The sequence below is a fragment of the Triturus cristatus genome, chromosome 12 (genome assembly GCF_964204655.1).
Source record: "Triturus cristatus chromosome 12, aTriCri1.1, whole genome shotgun sequence".
NCBI classification, from domain to species: domain Eukaryota; kingdom Metazoa; phylum Chordata; class Amphibia; order Caudata; family Salamandridae; genus Triturus; species Triturus cristatus.
Window position 1 is genome coordinate 747,352,256 of NC_140595.1, and position 14,506 is coordinate 747,366,761.

The 14,506-nt window shown below is 45.0% G+C and overlaps 1 protein-coding gene across 1 annotated transcript in view; it reads left to right on the plus strand.

The window, feature by feature from the left end:
* The first annotated feature begins 3,791 nt into the window (after positions 1-3,791).
* LOC146782672 (extracellular calcium-sensing receptor-like) overlaps positions 3,792-14,506 on the plus strand; it is an 81,641-nt gene continuing 70,926 nt past the window's right edge. The window contains exons 1-2 of the mRNA XM_085637172.1: positions 3,792-4,049; positions 8,514-9,158. Of these exons, the coding sequence (XP_085493298.1) occupies positions 3,792-4,049; positions 8,514-9,158 (903 nt within the window). The remainder of the gene's footprint in view (positions 4,050-8,513; positions 9,159-14,506) is intronic.

The following is a 14,506-nucleotide window of genomic DNA, read 5'->3' on the forward strand; positions in this document are numbered from 1 at the left end:
ACCTACCACTAGTAATAGGACAACAAAAACTATAGAAGGTACAGTCAAGGTGTCAATCAATTATTCCAATCTACAACCCTTCGTAGCTGGCAACAAGCAGGCAGGCTTAACTTGGGAGACGGGTGTGTAAAGCATTTAAAAACACCAATACATTGAATAAGTAAGATAAAACACACATTCAAATCCAACACCAATTTATAAAAATAGCTTATATTGTTATGAACAAACAAACACCAAATGACAAAAATACAATGTAGGGACCCAGATATATGAATTTTGAAAGAATGAACACTTTCTAGTGCATAAAAACTTATGATGCCAAATTGGGACAGTTGGTCGCGCTTGTCCGGGACACACAATTTTGAGGCTGACGGTGATGGAGCCCTGGTTGGATACACATAGGCCTAGATCAAAATGCTACCTTTGCACTTAATTGTTTTTCTGAAGTTTCTCTCTCAATGTCGACCGAGGCTCCTCTTCAGGCTGGATTTGATGAAGGTTGGTAGGATTGATTTTCTGCGAGGCTCCAGAGCCTTCAGCAGTACAAACCTAAAATACAGGTTGGGTTGCAGTTGAAAGTAGCTGGTTTGACTCTCAACGTTGATTCGGTCACCTTACCAAAAAGTTCCAAAACTTCACCAAACATATGGATCTTCTTCCAGAAGGTCTCCTTGAGGGTTTAAAGTATCCACAACACCAATCCACGGGTCTAGAATATCTTAGATGGCCCTTAGGATGTTGGGACTACAATTCCTACAATGCACCTGGCCAATTCCTTAAAAGTCAATTGAATGCACTCCAGGATAGGGACTTCATGTTGTAGCTTGTGCAGCTGCGGTTTTTCTCCCACAGGAAATACATTGTCTCTCTAGCAGATTACTTCACACCTCATTAAACCAGCGTGGCTCAGCATGGCAGAGGCTAGCCAATCAGGAGAGGGCTTATGGAAGGCTGGATTTTGGCTTACCGAGACAAAAGTGTAATAACGTATTTTCTGTGATAGTTATTATACGACTAACTGTAGCTGGTTGTTGGATTTATCATAACAATCAGTTTAAGTCCTTAAAAGACATTTTTAGCTCCTTCCTATCACTATTTGTGCCAAAATAAAATATGTTCCCATGTTACCCTAAGGAGCTAATTATCCACAACGGGGGGGGGGAAACATTGGCTGTTTTCCCCTCACCAGGGTTTATAAAACATCTTTTATAATGCCTCTGCTTATACGTACTTGGCACCCTATCCCTCGGGTTCCTAGGGAAGACCTTAGGGGTGACATATGTAAAAATAAGGTAGATTACTACTTTGGAAGTACCTTTAATTCCAAAGTTGAATTTGCATATAATTACAGTTTAAAAGCAGCCTGCAAGCAGGGCTGGCTTTTAAAATTATAGCATCTACTGGCCGCTAAACCTCCATGCCTTATTATATACTAGGGACTTACAGGGGTCTATCATTGCCAATTATAATGATATCTAACCACCATATACTTTTGAAGCGGAGCACTATCTCTGGGTATGGTAAGCAGAGTTCAGAGTACAGTCAGAGTCAGTTGGCACCAGTAACAAGCAAAAAAATGGGGGTGATCAGGGGCAAAAGGATGACTTTCTCACCGTTAACATTCCTGAAATATGTGATTTGTAGAAAAAAAGTTTCAGACTGGACACAATGACCTGGACTGAGCTGATGACCCTAATACATTTTAAGGTCTGCTCCAATGGTTTGGTGATGATTAAAACTTTCTGATGAGCTACAAAATACCCCAGGAGCAAGTTTGAAAACCCACACAAATTACAGACCTGTGTTGTCATCATCCTGCTTACATATTAATAGCCCCGAACATAGTTCTTTGAAGTAACTGAAAGGCAACTGGAAGCACTTTATAAAACTGTTGATACTGTATAAATAAAAGATACACAAGTGAGAGTGTCAGAAATACGTCCAAAGCTGTATGTGAAATTAGGGGTGAGAAAAAGCGCAAATCCTAATCTCATGAATTTGGAAATTCTAACCGTAAATTTAAATTTTTGCACACTAAGGAGCCTGATTGAATGGGCTTGAAGTTGAGGCTTTATTTATCGTCCCTGATAAATAATGATACTATGAGGCACATATTTATTGGGTGTGATAATTCACACTTATTTTGAGTTTATGGGGGAAAACATGCAGATTTTGTTGTTTAACGCACCAAAATCTGCATTAAACAGTAAATACCGTATGTTTTCCCCTATTAAATTTCAGTAGGTTTGACCTGTTAATTAACTAATGTTGAGTTATTTAACGCATTTGATAATCATCGGATACATTAAATAAACCCAAACTCGTAATTCAGTCGCATGCGTAAACAGAATTAACTGGCAAATGGAAATCAGGCCCCATGTAACCTCAAGAAGCACAAGATATTTTGTGAATCAGACTGTTGCTCAATGAACACATGCACATGTTTGCGTTACAAAATATTAGTCCTGACTGTGGACTTCGGACACTTTTCTCAGTCGAACGTATGACGTTACAAGGCATACATTTACAATGCATGCCTTTACAATGCAGTTTTTACATCAAACATCCTTTACAACGCATTATTTTACATCGCATGCCATTACATCGCATTTTCAGAAACTACCTTTACAACTCATTCCATTACATCGCATTAGACCTTTACAACGCATACCATTACAATGCATACCATTACATCTCATTTAAGGTAAGTGTTGGATAGTAGAGGGGTAATAATTACTATTCTAACTCCAGTGAGTGCAACAGTAGGGCAAGTGTTGGATAGTGTAGGGGTAATAATTACTATTCTAACTCCAGTGAGTGCAACAGTAGGGTGAGTGTTGGATAGTGTAGGGGTAAACATTACTATTCTAACTCCAGTGAGTGCAACAGTAGGTTAAGTATTAGATAGTGTAAGGGTACTATGCTTTGTAATTGTATGCATTGTAATGGCTTGCGATGTAATGCTTGCGTTATAGTGGCATGCCTTGTAATGACATGCGTTGTAGTGACATGCGATGTAATGGCTGCGTTGTAATGACATGCGATGTAAAGATGTTGCGATGTAATGACTGCTATGTAAAAGGTAGTGCGATGTAATGACTGCGTTGTAAAGGTTGTTTCCCTTCTCAGTCGCCTGTCAAAGATTATTTAAGTTCTATACTTCAAAGTTTTCCAATTGATTTAAAACATTATTTTTTTTCTATCATATAGATCCTAACGTGTGTTTGATTGAAATGCGTGGGCTGCTGCTGTCACCCACAACGCCTTTAGTCCTAGTTTTTCTACTGATGCCTGCTCCCCGTGCTGCAAATTCAGAGAGCTTCTCAATCTCCAGCCAGGAAGAGGCGGGGTTTCAACAGAAAGGAGACCTTCTGATTGGAGGAGTGCTGCGTGTCAGGCTTATCTCAGCAGAAGTCAAGAATGATTTCACACAGATCCACCTGCCCCTACCTTGCAAAAAGTAAGTAGCAATTTATCTTTTTGTCGCAGGGCTACAGCTCCACATCCAGTGCTTCAATACATTTAAGAACCTAGGCAAAACTAAGAGTCCATGTCGGTATAAAAATATAATCCTTTTGAAGGCTGGCTTTGGCCTTCTTGAGCCTCATCAGTGAGATGCAGCTTCAGTCCTATTGCACAGAGAATACAGTATACACAACATAAAATTGATGAGTTGATGATTCTACCTCTGTGAGGCTAGGTTATGTAAAATAATGTCATCAACAGAAATACAAAGGCTTTCTTGTGATCTCTCCAGTTTCAGTGTCACTGCTTACGGCTGTGTTCAAGCCATGGTGTTCGCCATTGATGAAATTAACCGGGAGCAAACCATTCTTCCCAATATTTCTCTTGGTTTCCTCATCTATGACACATGTTTGTGGGCCAGGAAAGCTATTGAGAGCAGCATGCGTATGATGACAGGTGAAGAAAGACCAATCCTGAACTATCAATGCAGAAACCAGTCACCTCTGACAGCAGTCATCGGAGAGGAGAGTTCTACTGTTTCAATGGCTGTTGCAAGACTTTTAGGACTTTACAGATATCCCCAGGTGAGAGTGGGCTTCTTTTTTCCAAAATTAATATTGCGACTCCTGTAGCAAAAAATGACATGCATAGTTAAACAGACATGGGACCACTTGATATAAACATTGATTTAACTTGTTCACTTCTACAGCTCCCCACACCCAATCCCCCCATGCTAAGACTTGTCATTGAGGTTTGAGGCATTTGCGGCTTTAGGCTTTAGCCTACATACCTTTTTTCCACAAGTGTTATCAGGCCAAATTTGCTTCCCTTTTCCCCACATCTTGGGAATTCTAAAGCTATACAGGGTGTGTGAATTTTCTTAGAAAGAAACATTAAAAAAGCAGAGCAATATAGGGAACCTTTGGTGTTTTTTTATTAGAAAAAGCGTGCTATGCCTGGAAATATATATTTCTTTCTAAAAACAGGGGGGGCAGATTTACAAGCCCCGTGCGCCACTTTAGCGCCGCCGTTGCGTCTCTTTTGTGACGCAGCGGGGGCGCAAAGCTAACGCCATGCTGTGACAGATTTACAATGTGACGCATCTAGGGAGATGCGTCACGTTGTAAAGCCCTGCGCCACATTAAACCCGCGTCAGGTTTAATGTATGCAGGGTGGGCGTTACGTCGGAAAAAGCCTCGGAAAAGTGACGCAGTGAAATCTACAAGATTTCACGCAGTCACTTTTCCGACGCTTGTGCGTCAAATCCTTACGCCTGCTTCAAGCAGGTGTAAGGCGTGACGCACCATGTAAGGGATAGGGCAGGTTGGAACAGTGCTGGAGTTGCGTCGCGCTTGTGACACAACTTCAGCACTGCGCCAACCTTACGCCGGTAGATGCGTCACGCATCTGCTTGTCCTTACGCCACAATGCACCGACTTGCGTGACGCATCTTCCCTGGCGCATCCCTGCTGATTTGCAGGGATGCGCCAGGGAACGTAAATCTGCCCCAAGGTTTGCAGTGCTAAGATCACTCTCTTCCCAGCTTTCAGAAACAAACAGAGTTGTTAACAATAAACATTTTGCACCAAATATTTTGCATTTTTCTAACTGGTAGTGGATTTTTCCTATTTTTTTGTGGTTCCTACCTGCTTGTAATGTATGGTGAGAACAGGTGTGTAACCCATGGGTAAACAAAGAAAGCAATACATTTCTGAAAAGTAGGCAAAGTTCAAAATTCAGCAGATGGCCATTGGAGTATATTACTCATGGTTTTTCCAAATAAACTAATCACTGATATTTAAAAAAATGGAAATAAATAGGAAAAAATGGAAATAGTGATAATATTTGCACCTCTAATGTTCTGCAGTGATGGAAATTCACAAAATAAATATACTGTTGCATCATTCAGACTCTTCTGGTTGCAGTATATGGTGTTTGGTGGTTGTCCAAAAACCTGCAACATGCAGAGCCAACAATTGAGCTTTAGCTTGTAAAGTATGATTTTTCACTGTGTACCGTTTATGCACCAATTCATATGCTAAATTTTATGAATGAAAAATGGGTATTAAACTTAGTTTAGGAATAGTGGATATTTGCTCAACTGCTAATTTGGGTTTATCGACACTACCAAGTGATTCAGAAGGCATTTTGCAAAATATATTCTTTCTTGCCTACTGGCATACATTTGAAGGTAAAAAATGCAGAGAAATTAAAAAAATAATAACCCATTTTCTACTATTCTGTGTTCCCACACATCTTCTGATACAAATGGTACCATTATAGAGATGTGAGTATCTTCTGTATTTGGACCTGGGCTCTACAGCGTCCCAGGGAAACCTACCAAACCCTGAAATGTGGGAAAACTAGACACCATGGAGAGTCCAAGGTCGTATGAGTTGCAGGATCCACTATGTTTTCTTAACCAGAATGCCTTGAAAACTTAACACTTTGCGTAAGATCACAGATTTTCCATACATTTCTGTGTTAGAAAGTTCCAGAATGTTTGGGTATCCACAAAATACGACAACCGAGTGTTCCTACACATCTTTCCATAACAACGGCATCCCACGTGTGTGGCTGGGCCTATCAGGCATGAAAACAATGGTCAGTACTTGAACTGTGTGGTGTCAATATGGTCCCAATGAGGTTTTCACATGGTTGTACATTTAGTCAGTTACAAAGATGTGCGTTAGGTCCAGCTGCTCATCAAAGAGAGTATTTAATTTGGGAGAGGTATGAGAACACTGCTTGGATAGAACTTTAGTCATGGACTGGAAATTCCTGGGTTTCTGTCATAAATATGGGAAAATAGTGGTTTTTGTGACCTATACTTGACATTCACTGGACATTCTGGGCAAGAACATATGCTCGGATCCACACTCGCTACACCGCTCTGGATTTCCTTGGGCCTTTAGGTTTCAGAAATTTCCAAGGTATTTAAGGTACCTGGGTTGCCGGCTGGCCCGAAGTGTGCAGCTATGTATCATGGCAAGTGAGAGGAAATTTTGATTTATTTGGGTGTAATTTTGACATATGGGCTGACAAGAGAGGAGGACACTTTCATTCTGCCACCCCCTGGGGGCGAAATACTGTTTGGCGCATGTGGTTGGGACTGATGCCAACATGGTCCAACTTCCAACCCCATTCTTGCTTCACATTTTTTTCCTGGTAAGTTCTTCCTACCCGTCCCCCCATGTATGTAACATTTTGGGTACACTCCCCTCCATTGAGCCTGAAAACATTTGGATCCTTTAGGTGTGATAGCCAGGTCTGATGGCAGGTTGACCACTATCAATAATGTTTTTAAACATAATACTTGGGTTTCAAGTGGGCTTTCTGCCTCCTTTTTGGAAGAGGCAGATTGTGGTAACCCCCTCACCTATTCTGGCCCTAGAGGTGGAAGAAAGTTTACTGGACCCTTGGGGGTTGGGGCAATGGAATGGTATCCTGCCACCCACCCCATTCTTTTTTTTACAAGACACAATGTCTTTCTTAAAGTTGGCTTTCTATTTACTCCACCCTCCATAATGCAACCAGAGGGACAATAAGAATATTGGGGCCTTGAGGCCCAATGCCAGGGAAGGCTGCCCCACCAGATTTATTTTTTGCATAAAATCTTCCCTGCTGTTCTAGTTGGTTTTCTGCACCCCAAAGGATGGCAAATTGGGGTTAAACCATCAATCAGCCCTGTCAGGATGCCAGAAAGACTATTTGGATCTTTTGTTGTGGGATGACATCCCAATGCCAAGGCAGGCCTCCCTATCTCATTATTTGAAATTACAAAATATTACCTGGTGCATAGAGGGTTTTTTTCTTTTGGAGGAAACATATTATGTGTAACCCACCCAATCACTCTCCACAGAGTGGGCAGAAAGGCCGAATGTCATTTTTTTAGAGGGGGGACTTGCACATGTCTGCCCCCCACTGGCTAGTGGGTGGATCCATTCTTCGGAATTGCCCTCCTGTGGAGAACCCCAATCAGGTACCCAGTAGGGATGAATACAGTTGGAAAGGCGATTTTAACCCCTTTCCAGTTGTACATTTGCTACTTTTATTGCCACTCAGTGGCTGAGATATACCCCACAACCACTGATCAAAGTGAAAGCTGCCGCTGCCTAATAACACAAACTGTACTCCCTTTCAATCAATGTGACACCAGTGCACTGTGCATTCTGCTTGTCACACTGATAAAAAAACTAATCTTATGATTCGATACCCTGAATTGATTTTTGCAAATTAAGATTTTCTCCCTCTACACAGAGGATAAAATGGTCACCTCCTCTGCTTTAGGGAAGTAATTCAGAGGATGTGAACTTCTAGTCCTTCACATAAGAACAAGCAGTCTCAAGAATAGGTAGTTCATCTGGCAACATATTAATTGTCCCAACCAGTGTGTTCTATACAGTACCATTATATGGTGATTACCCTTAGACACCTTCAATTGATCTAACTAATTGGGATTTCACCCAAACCCAACCTTCACAATTTAAAAACGTAGATGGAATTCAATTTTGTGTAACTTGGGGTAGTAACTGCTAAGCCTAGCTTGCATTTGACATCTCTCTCTTTGCAGGGTTTAAGATTCCACAGATGGTCATCTGTGTCATGTAATTGGGATTCAATTGTTGTAAGATGTCAGCTTCATTCCCTTTGTCAGTTTGTTGAATAGGCATCCTTGAGACCAAATGCAGTAATAATGTTGATGTACCGAAGCTAAGCACTCTATGTGCAGATATCTGTTGATTTCTCATTAGAAAGGGATCACATAGACTTTATTTTAACTGAAATATTGGTTCAATCTCCTTTTTAATATAAACAAAAACAACTATGGCAGTTGCTCAATGTGAAAGAACACTGACTTTAGTAAATTTTCAGTTAAACCATCATTAAAATGCTTTAGAAACATAGACATCATTTAGTCATAGGTATCAAGTCAAAACTGGTGTGAGGCCTGCTAGAGAGTATCCGTGAAAAACATATTTATTTGATTGATGGTGAACTAGGAACAATTGTAGACTTTCTAATGTAGTTTCATGATCTTATTTCAGGTCAGTTATTATTCGACGAGTCCTCTGCTCAACAACAAACATGAGTTCCCTTCTTTTTTCCGAACAATCCCCAGTGATGACAGCCAAGCTATTGGAATGGCTAAGCTTGTTGTACACTTTAGCTGGACCTGGGTGGGAATTCTGTCCAATGAAGATGATTATGGAAGGTTAGGCTCTCAGAGTTTAAAGGAGGAACTTCTGAAATATAGAATCTGTGTTGCCTTCCATGAATCACTACCCACTGATCCATCAACAACAAAAATCACACATATTGTGGAGACAATTATGAGGTCTACAGTCAATGTTATACTTACTTTTTGTTACAGTTTCCATTTGCTGCCAGTCATGAGAGCATTGTCCATACAAAACATCACAGGTAAAGTGTGGATTGCCAGTGATGGGTGGTCGACGGCCTCCAATTTTCCAAACAATGAATTTGCCAACATAATGACTGACACAATCGGCTTCACCGTTCATGGAGGAGCAATTGCAGGGTTTGAAGAGTTCCTTCTGAAGCTCCATCCTTCTAACTATCCAAAAGATACTTTTGTGAAGTCATTCTGGGAGCAGGCAATGGGATGTAAATGGGCAACTCCAGGATCCAACCTAACCATTGCAAGTGCACAACTTACTGAAGATTCACCAGTATGCACGGGTGATGAGTGTGAGAAGTTGGCCTGGTATATGATGCTCACTAGTTAAAGTGATCACCTTGTACCATGCCAAGCAACCCTTATGGTGTGGTTGTAAGTCAACCTTTTCGGACTAGCTGCCCTAGTGGTAGCGTAGGCTAAGCAGTCTTTGAGGCTAAACTCGTGAAGCGTGTTAAGCAAGCTGTTTTACCAATAGTAACCCCCTTTTATACCAATGAAAGGACACCACACAGATATATATTCAAAATATATATGTATTTATTTCTCAAAGTAACCCCTAGTCTCTTTATGAGCACAGGAGCACAAATCGTCAAACAAGATTATCACAGAATACACAGAAGTTGCACTTTATATGGATAGGCCCTGGTGGCCACTCGAACCATATACTAAAATAGTGGTATAAGTACCACGAACAGAAAAGGGAAAAGGCCTAGGGCCTCTAGAATCGCTGGGCCTACAAGGAGCTAACGTCAGTTAGTGACCAGGAGGTCCACGGGTGGCGTGTGCAGAGCAAATAGTCACACGCGGGCTCCCATAGGTTTCAATGGGTGCGTAAAAAGTACAAAGTTACTGCAAAAGGAATCTTCCGGATGACCTAGGAACTTAAGATTTGGAACACAGGCACTAGAGATGTATTACTACACATGGGCACAGGTGTGCCAGCTTTACCTCACCCACAGGAAGCGGGTGCATAGGCCTCGAAGTGCGTCGGGTTTCTTCTATCTGTTCCGTGGGGCCTGTAGACAAAAGTGCTGCAGGCGGTCGGTCGGGAAGAGATGCAGTGGATCCAAGAGTGGATCGGAGATGTTGAAGACCTGTAAGCAGAGGGGACAGTGTTCACAGTCACTAGCCAGTGACCAGCGTGGCACCAGGTGGGTACCAGGCGATGTCGGGTGCAAACAGGAAGGAAGGTGTAGCTTGACTCTGCAGCCACGTGGTCCCTGAAGGTCGACGACGTCCAGGAGTCGAGTCACGAGCTGTCCCACGCAGGCTCTCGCTGTCGGCGGTGTCGGCGACTTGATCGAAGCAAACAAGCCTTGGCAAAAGCAATTGTTGTAGGCAAGGAGTTTAAGCTGTTGGTTCTGACCAGCAAGGTCAGAGGGATTGCTCCTTTGGAGGGGAGCAAGGGCCAGTCTGGAGCAACCAGACCAGCGGTGTTTGTCGTAGATTTCGTCGCCAAGATGGCCACTAGCCAGCGGGCCAGCAACCGGTTAGGCGCGTCGAGTGGCAAAATGCAGAAGGGCCCCACGCAGATCGTGGAGATGCTGGAGGGCTCACCTTTGGTGCAGATGCTGCTCGAGGGTTGGGCTTCTCAGGACCCAAAGCACAACTTGGAGGGAGCCTCGGTTGTTGCACTGGTCAGCTTGTCGTAGTCGTTCCAAGATGGCTGGCTCCACGTGTCTCGGTGCCTCCACGGGTCTCCTCTTTTCAGGGACTGTGGATCGGGCGGTGAGAGGTCTGGAGGTCCAGGTCTTGTCAGTCTCTGGGCTCGGGCTCCGGCGGGAGGCGGCGGCAAAGCAGACGGTGATTCGCTGGATGGTGCTTGCGTTAGCAAGGTGGTCACTCCCTGACCACAGGGGAGATTTTCTTCAGTCTTCTGTGCAGCAGAATGTCGAAGTTCCCGTCTTCTTCTTAGTTTCAAGTTGATTCCAGGATGTCTGAAGTCTTAGGACACAGCTCCTACCTTTAAGCGGATTCTAGGGGCCGGACTACCTGCTAGGTCCCTCCCTAAGGGTGGGACCAGGAAGGGGGGTGGTTACACCCCCAATCCTTTGTCCAGCTCGCCCCAGGCCCGGGACTGGTGTGCCCCAGGACCGGTTTGAACTGGCATATGCACCGAGGCTCCTTGTGAGCCACAGGCATGTCTGGTTTCTTTCAAGCCCTACCTGACCAATACACAAAATCCTGTCTGGGGTGGTGCACGCACCTCCCCTGGCAGGAAACCCTTTGTCCACACCTCCCAAGCTGGAAGGACTCCCAGCAGCAGGAGGGCAGACTTGTGTCTGTGGTGGCAGCATCCATTTTGTGGAGCTGAGGCTATGTCTGATTTTACCCGGGTTTCAGGTACTGTACATGTCGTGTCCCTCTAGAAGGGTGGAATGCTAACCCCGTCGCCAGAATTGGCGAGGGGTTAGTATTCCAATTCGTATGACACCTTACTCGACATGTTTTGATAAAGCCAAACCAAAGATAGCATTTAACCGCGAGGTTCATAATGCACTTAAGAGTATATGGTATGACGATATCTGGAAACAGTAGAAGGAAGTTGTTCCGACCACTGCAGACAGGCTCAGCTCATGCCAGAGCACCATCTCACATGGAACCAAGCACTCTGCCTTCAGGATTGTTAAGGCCTGCCATAGGAGTGACTCATAGGTTACCAGGTGTCCCATTTAAGGTTAGGTATAGGTATACTACACCTAAGTAAGAGGTGATTACACCAACTTACCCCAGCTGAGTGATCAGCCAGTTGTGTCAGATTGTTAGGCCAAGCCTGGGGTGGCATAATACATGCTGCAGCCCCTGGCAGGCCTTGGGTACACCAATGCCCTGGGTACCTAGTGTACACTGGTACAGGGGCTGACAGGGTGATCCAACCAATTGGGTATGTACCTAGGGTACATGGAGTCCATTTTACAGAGAGAGCAGATAGCCTGAGAGCCTGAATGGCAGGATCTCAGGCCAACTAAGTCGAAAAACCAGCTAGACACTAGGCAAAAATTTGGGGGTAACCATAGTCAGATATCCACCTTCCTACACAACCCCCCCCCAAACGAAGGGAGATAAGGCTGACCTTGACCAGGTAAGCCTATATTGCCCAAGTGGCCATATAAGGAGGAACCAGCACTGGCATGGTTACCCCCTGTCTCATGGTCCACTAAGCAATCCCTCACCCTAAGGGTATCAGAGGGTCTCCACCATAGGGAATCTCTACCTGTGGTGTGTCTTGGCAAAGTAAAAGGCTGGTGTTGAGATGGAGTACTGAAGTGAGTGTCCTCAAAGTGAGGCCTCAGCTTCCTCCAATCATCCTCCACCATGGATGCCTTTCTTTCTTTAACTGAGTTGCACTGTGCTCTCAGGGTCAGCCTCTGGCTACCTAAAGCTGGAGGCTGGGTCCCTTTTGTGGGCTTACTGGAGGGACAGGTCAGGTTTGGGGCCCTAAGGTCCCATGTTTGCCTGTGCCCAACAGAATCCCCCTGGGGGAGGTCCCTAACTACCTGTAAAGGAGATCCCTCAGGAATGTTTTTACCCATCACCTGACTAGGGCTACTAGCCAGGCAATCCTCATTCTTTTGATGGGGGGGTTCTTGTGGACAGGGGCCCTCTGGGGGTCCACTGGCCTCCCTGACCTCTGCAGCCCTGGGCTGACTGAGGCAGGGTAGAGAGAGGCAGGCTACCTGCACCAGACTGGATCCCACCTTGGAAGGGGCCACTGACATCAGAGGCTCTGCCAGGCCAGGCCTGGCTACCTCTGGGGCAGTTCCTTCACAAGGGGTGAGGTCAGATCCCTGAGGAGGCTGACCTTTTCCTAATGTCTGGGGAGAGGGAGACTTTTCTTCCTCCCCACTACTCTCAGTTTGTGTGGAGTGATCCATTGTTTCAGGCTTCACTACACCTATGTCAGTCTGAGTATAGGCTGAGACCATTACAGCCTTGCCAACCTTTTCAGGGGGGCACTCAGTTTGTGTTTGAGCTGTGACTGTCACAGCTCTGCCAGTCCCTACAGGGAAGTCTGTCTGTGCCTGGGCTGTGGCTACCACTGCCCTTCCAACCTTTTCAGGGAGGAAATCTATTTGGACAGGGGTTGTGAATGGCACAACCCCCCTACCCTTTTGTGAAAGGCCTACCATTTTAGAATGGGTGTCTTGTTCAACTCCAGCCCAAGCTGAGAGTTCTAAGTCATTCCCCAGTAAGCAGTCTACAGGCAAGGTTGGGGACACTGCTACCCTTTTAGGGCCAGTGACCCCTCCCCAGCTGAGACATACCTCTGCCATGGGATGACTGTTCTGTTTGCCATCAATGTTAGTCACCTGGTAGGAGAAACCGGGCAAAAGCTGCTCAGAGGGAACTAGCCAATGGGCCACCATTGTGATGCTAGCCCCAGTGTCTCTGTAGGCCTCAGCTTTTGTACCATTGATGTAGGGCTCCTGTCTGTACCTACCCAAAGTGTTGGGACAGGCAGTGAAGTTGGCAAACCCCATGCCACCATCACAGACAAGAGTGGTTGCTGTAGGGGAATTGGCTAAGCCAGGGTCCCCCTGTGTTCCCCAAGTAAACCCACCCAGATTTCTGGGGGCACTCCCACCACCTGGGGGATTACTGCTGACAGTAATAGGTGGTGTGACAGGAGTAATTGGAGGAACAGTTTTGTTTTTAGCCCTTGGGCAACCGCTGTCAGTTTTCCAATGCCCAGGAGTTTTACACTCATGGCAGTAGGGCTTTTTAGCTGTGGTAGAGGAGGGAGCTTGGGACCCACCACCCTGTGTGGAGTTTTGGGGCCCTGAGGAAGGTTTCTCTTTTTCTTTATCCCCACCCTTCTCTTGAGGCTTGGTGGTATCTTTCTTTTGGTCACCACCCTGGTTTTTAGGCCTGATCCTGGTCCTGACCCATTTATCTGCCCTCTTTCCCAATTCTTGGGGAGAGGTCAAATCTGAGTCTACCAGGTGTTGATGGAGAAGCTGGTTTTGACAATTACTTAAAATCTGCTCTCTCATCATCAAATTGTACAATCCTGTATAATCAGACACCTTACTTCCCAGCAACCAACCCTCCAAAGCCTTAGTGGCACATTCCACATATTCAGACCAGTCCTGAGTCTGTGTCTTCTGGGTGTCTCTGAACATTAACCTGTACTGTTCAGTGGTTAAGCCTAACCCATCAACTAGGACACTCTTCAGGACTCTGTAATTTCTGACATCCTCTTCTCTAACAGTGAGGAGTCTATCTCTGCCTCTCCCCTCAAAGGAGAGCCATAAGATTGCTGCCCACTGGTCTTCAGGAACCTGCTGCACTTTGCAGGCTCTCTCAAGAGCAGTCATCCATTTGTGGATGTCATCCCCACTTTTGTAGGGGGGCACAATCTTGGACAGGTTCCTATTGTCAAAGACCCTATCTTTGTCCCTAGGGACATTGCTGCCACCAGTGGGTATAGACCCACTCTCTCTATGCTGCCTAGCCTTGCTCAGTTTTTCTTCCATCAGGGCTACTTCTAGCTCCTGCTTCCTGATCCTCAGCTGGGCTTCTTGCATCTTGGCCTCATGTTCCCTCCTCTGAGGGGTGGTCATCCTTCTCCTGGAGTGACCTTGAGAGCCTCTAGAGCCATGGGAAGCATTGGAGTCA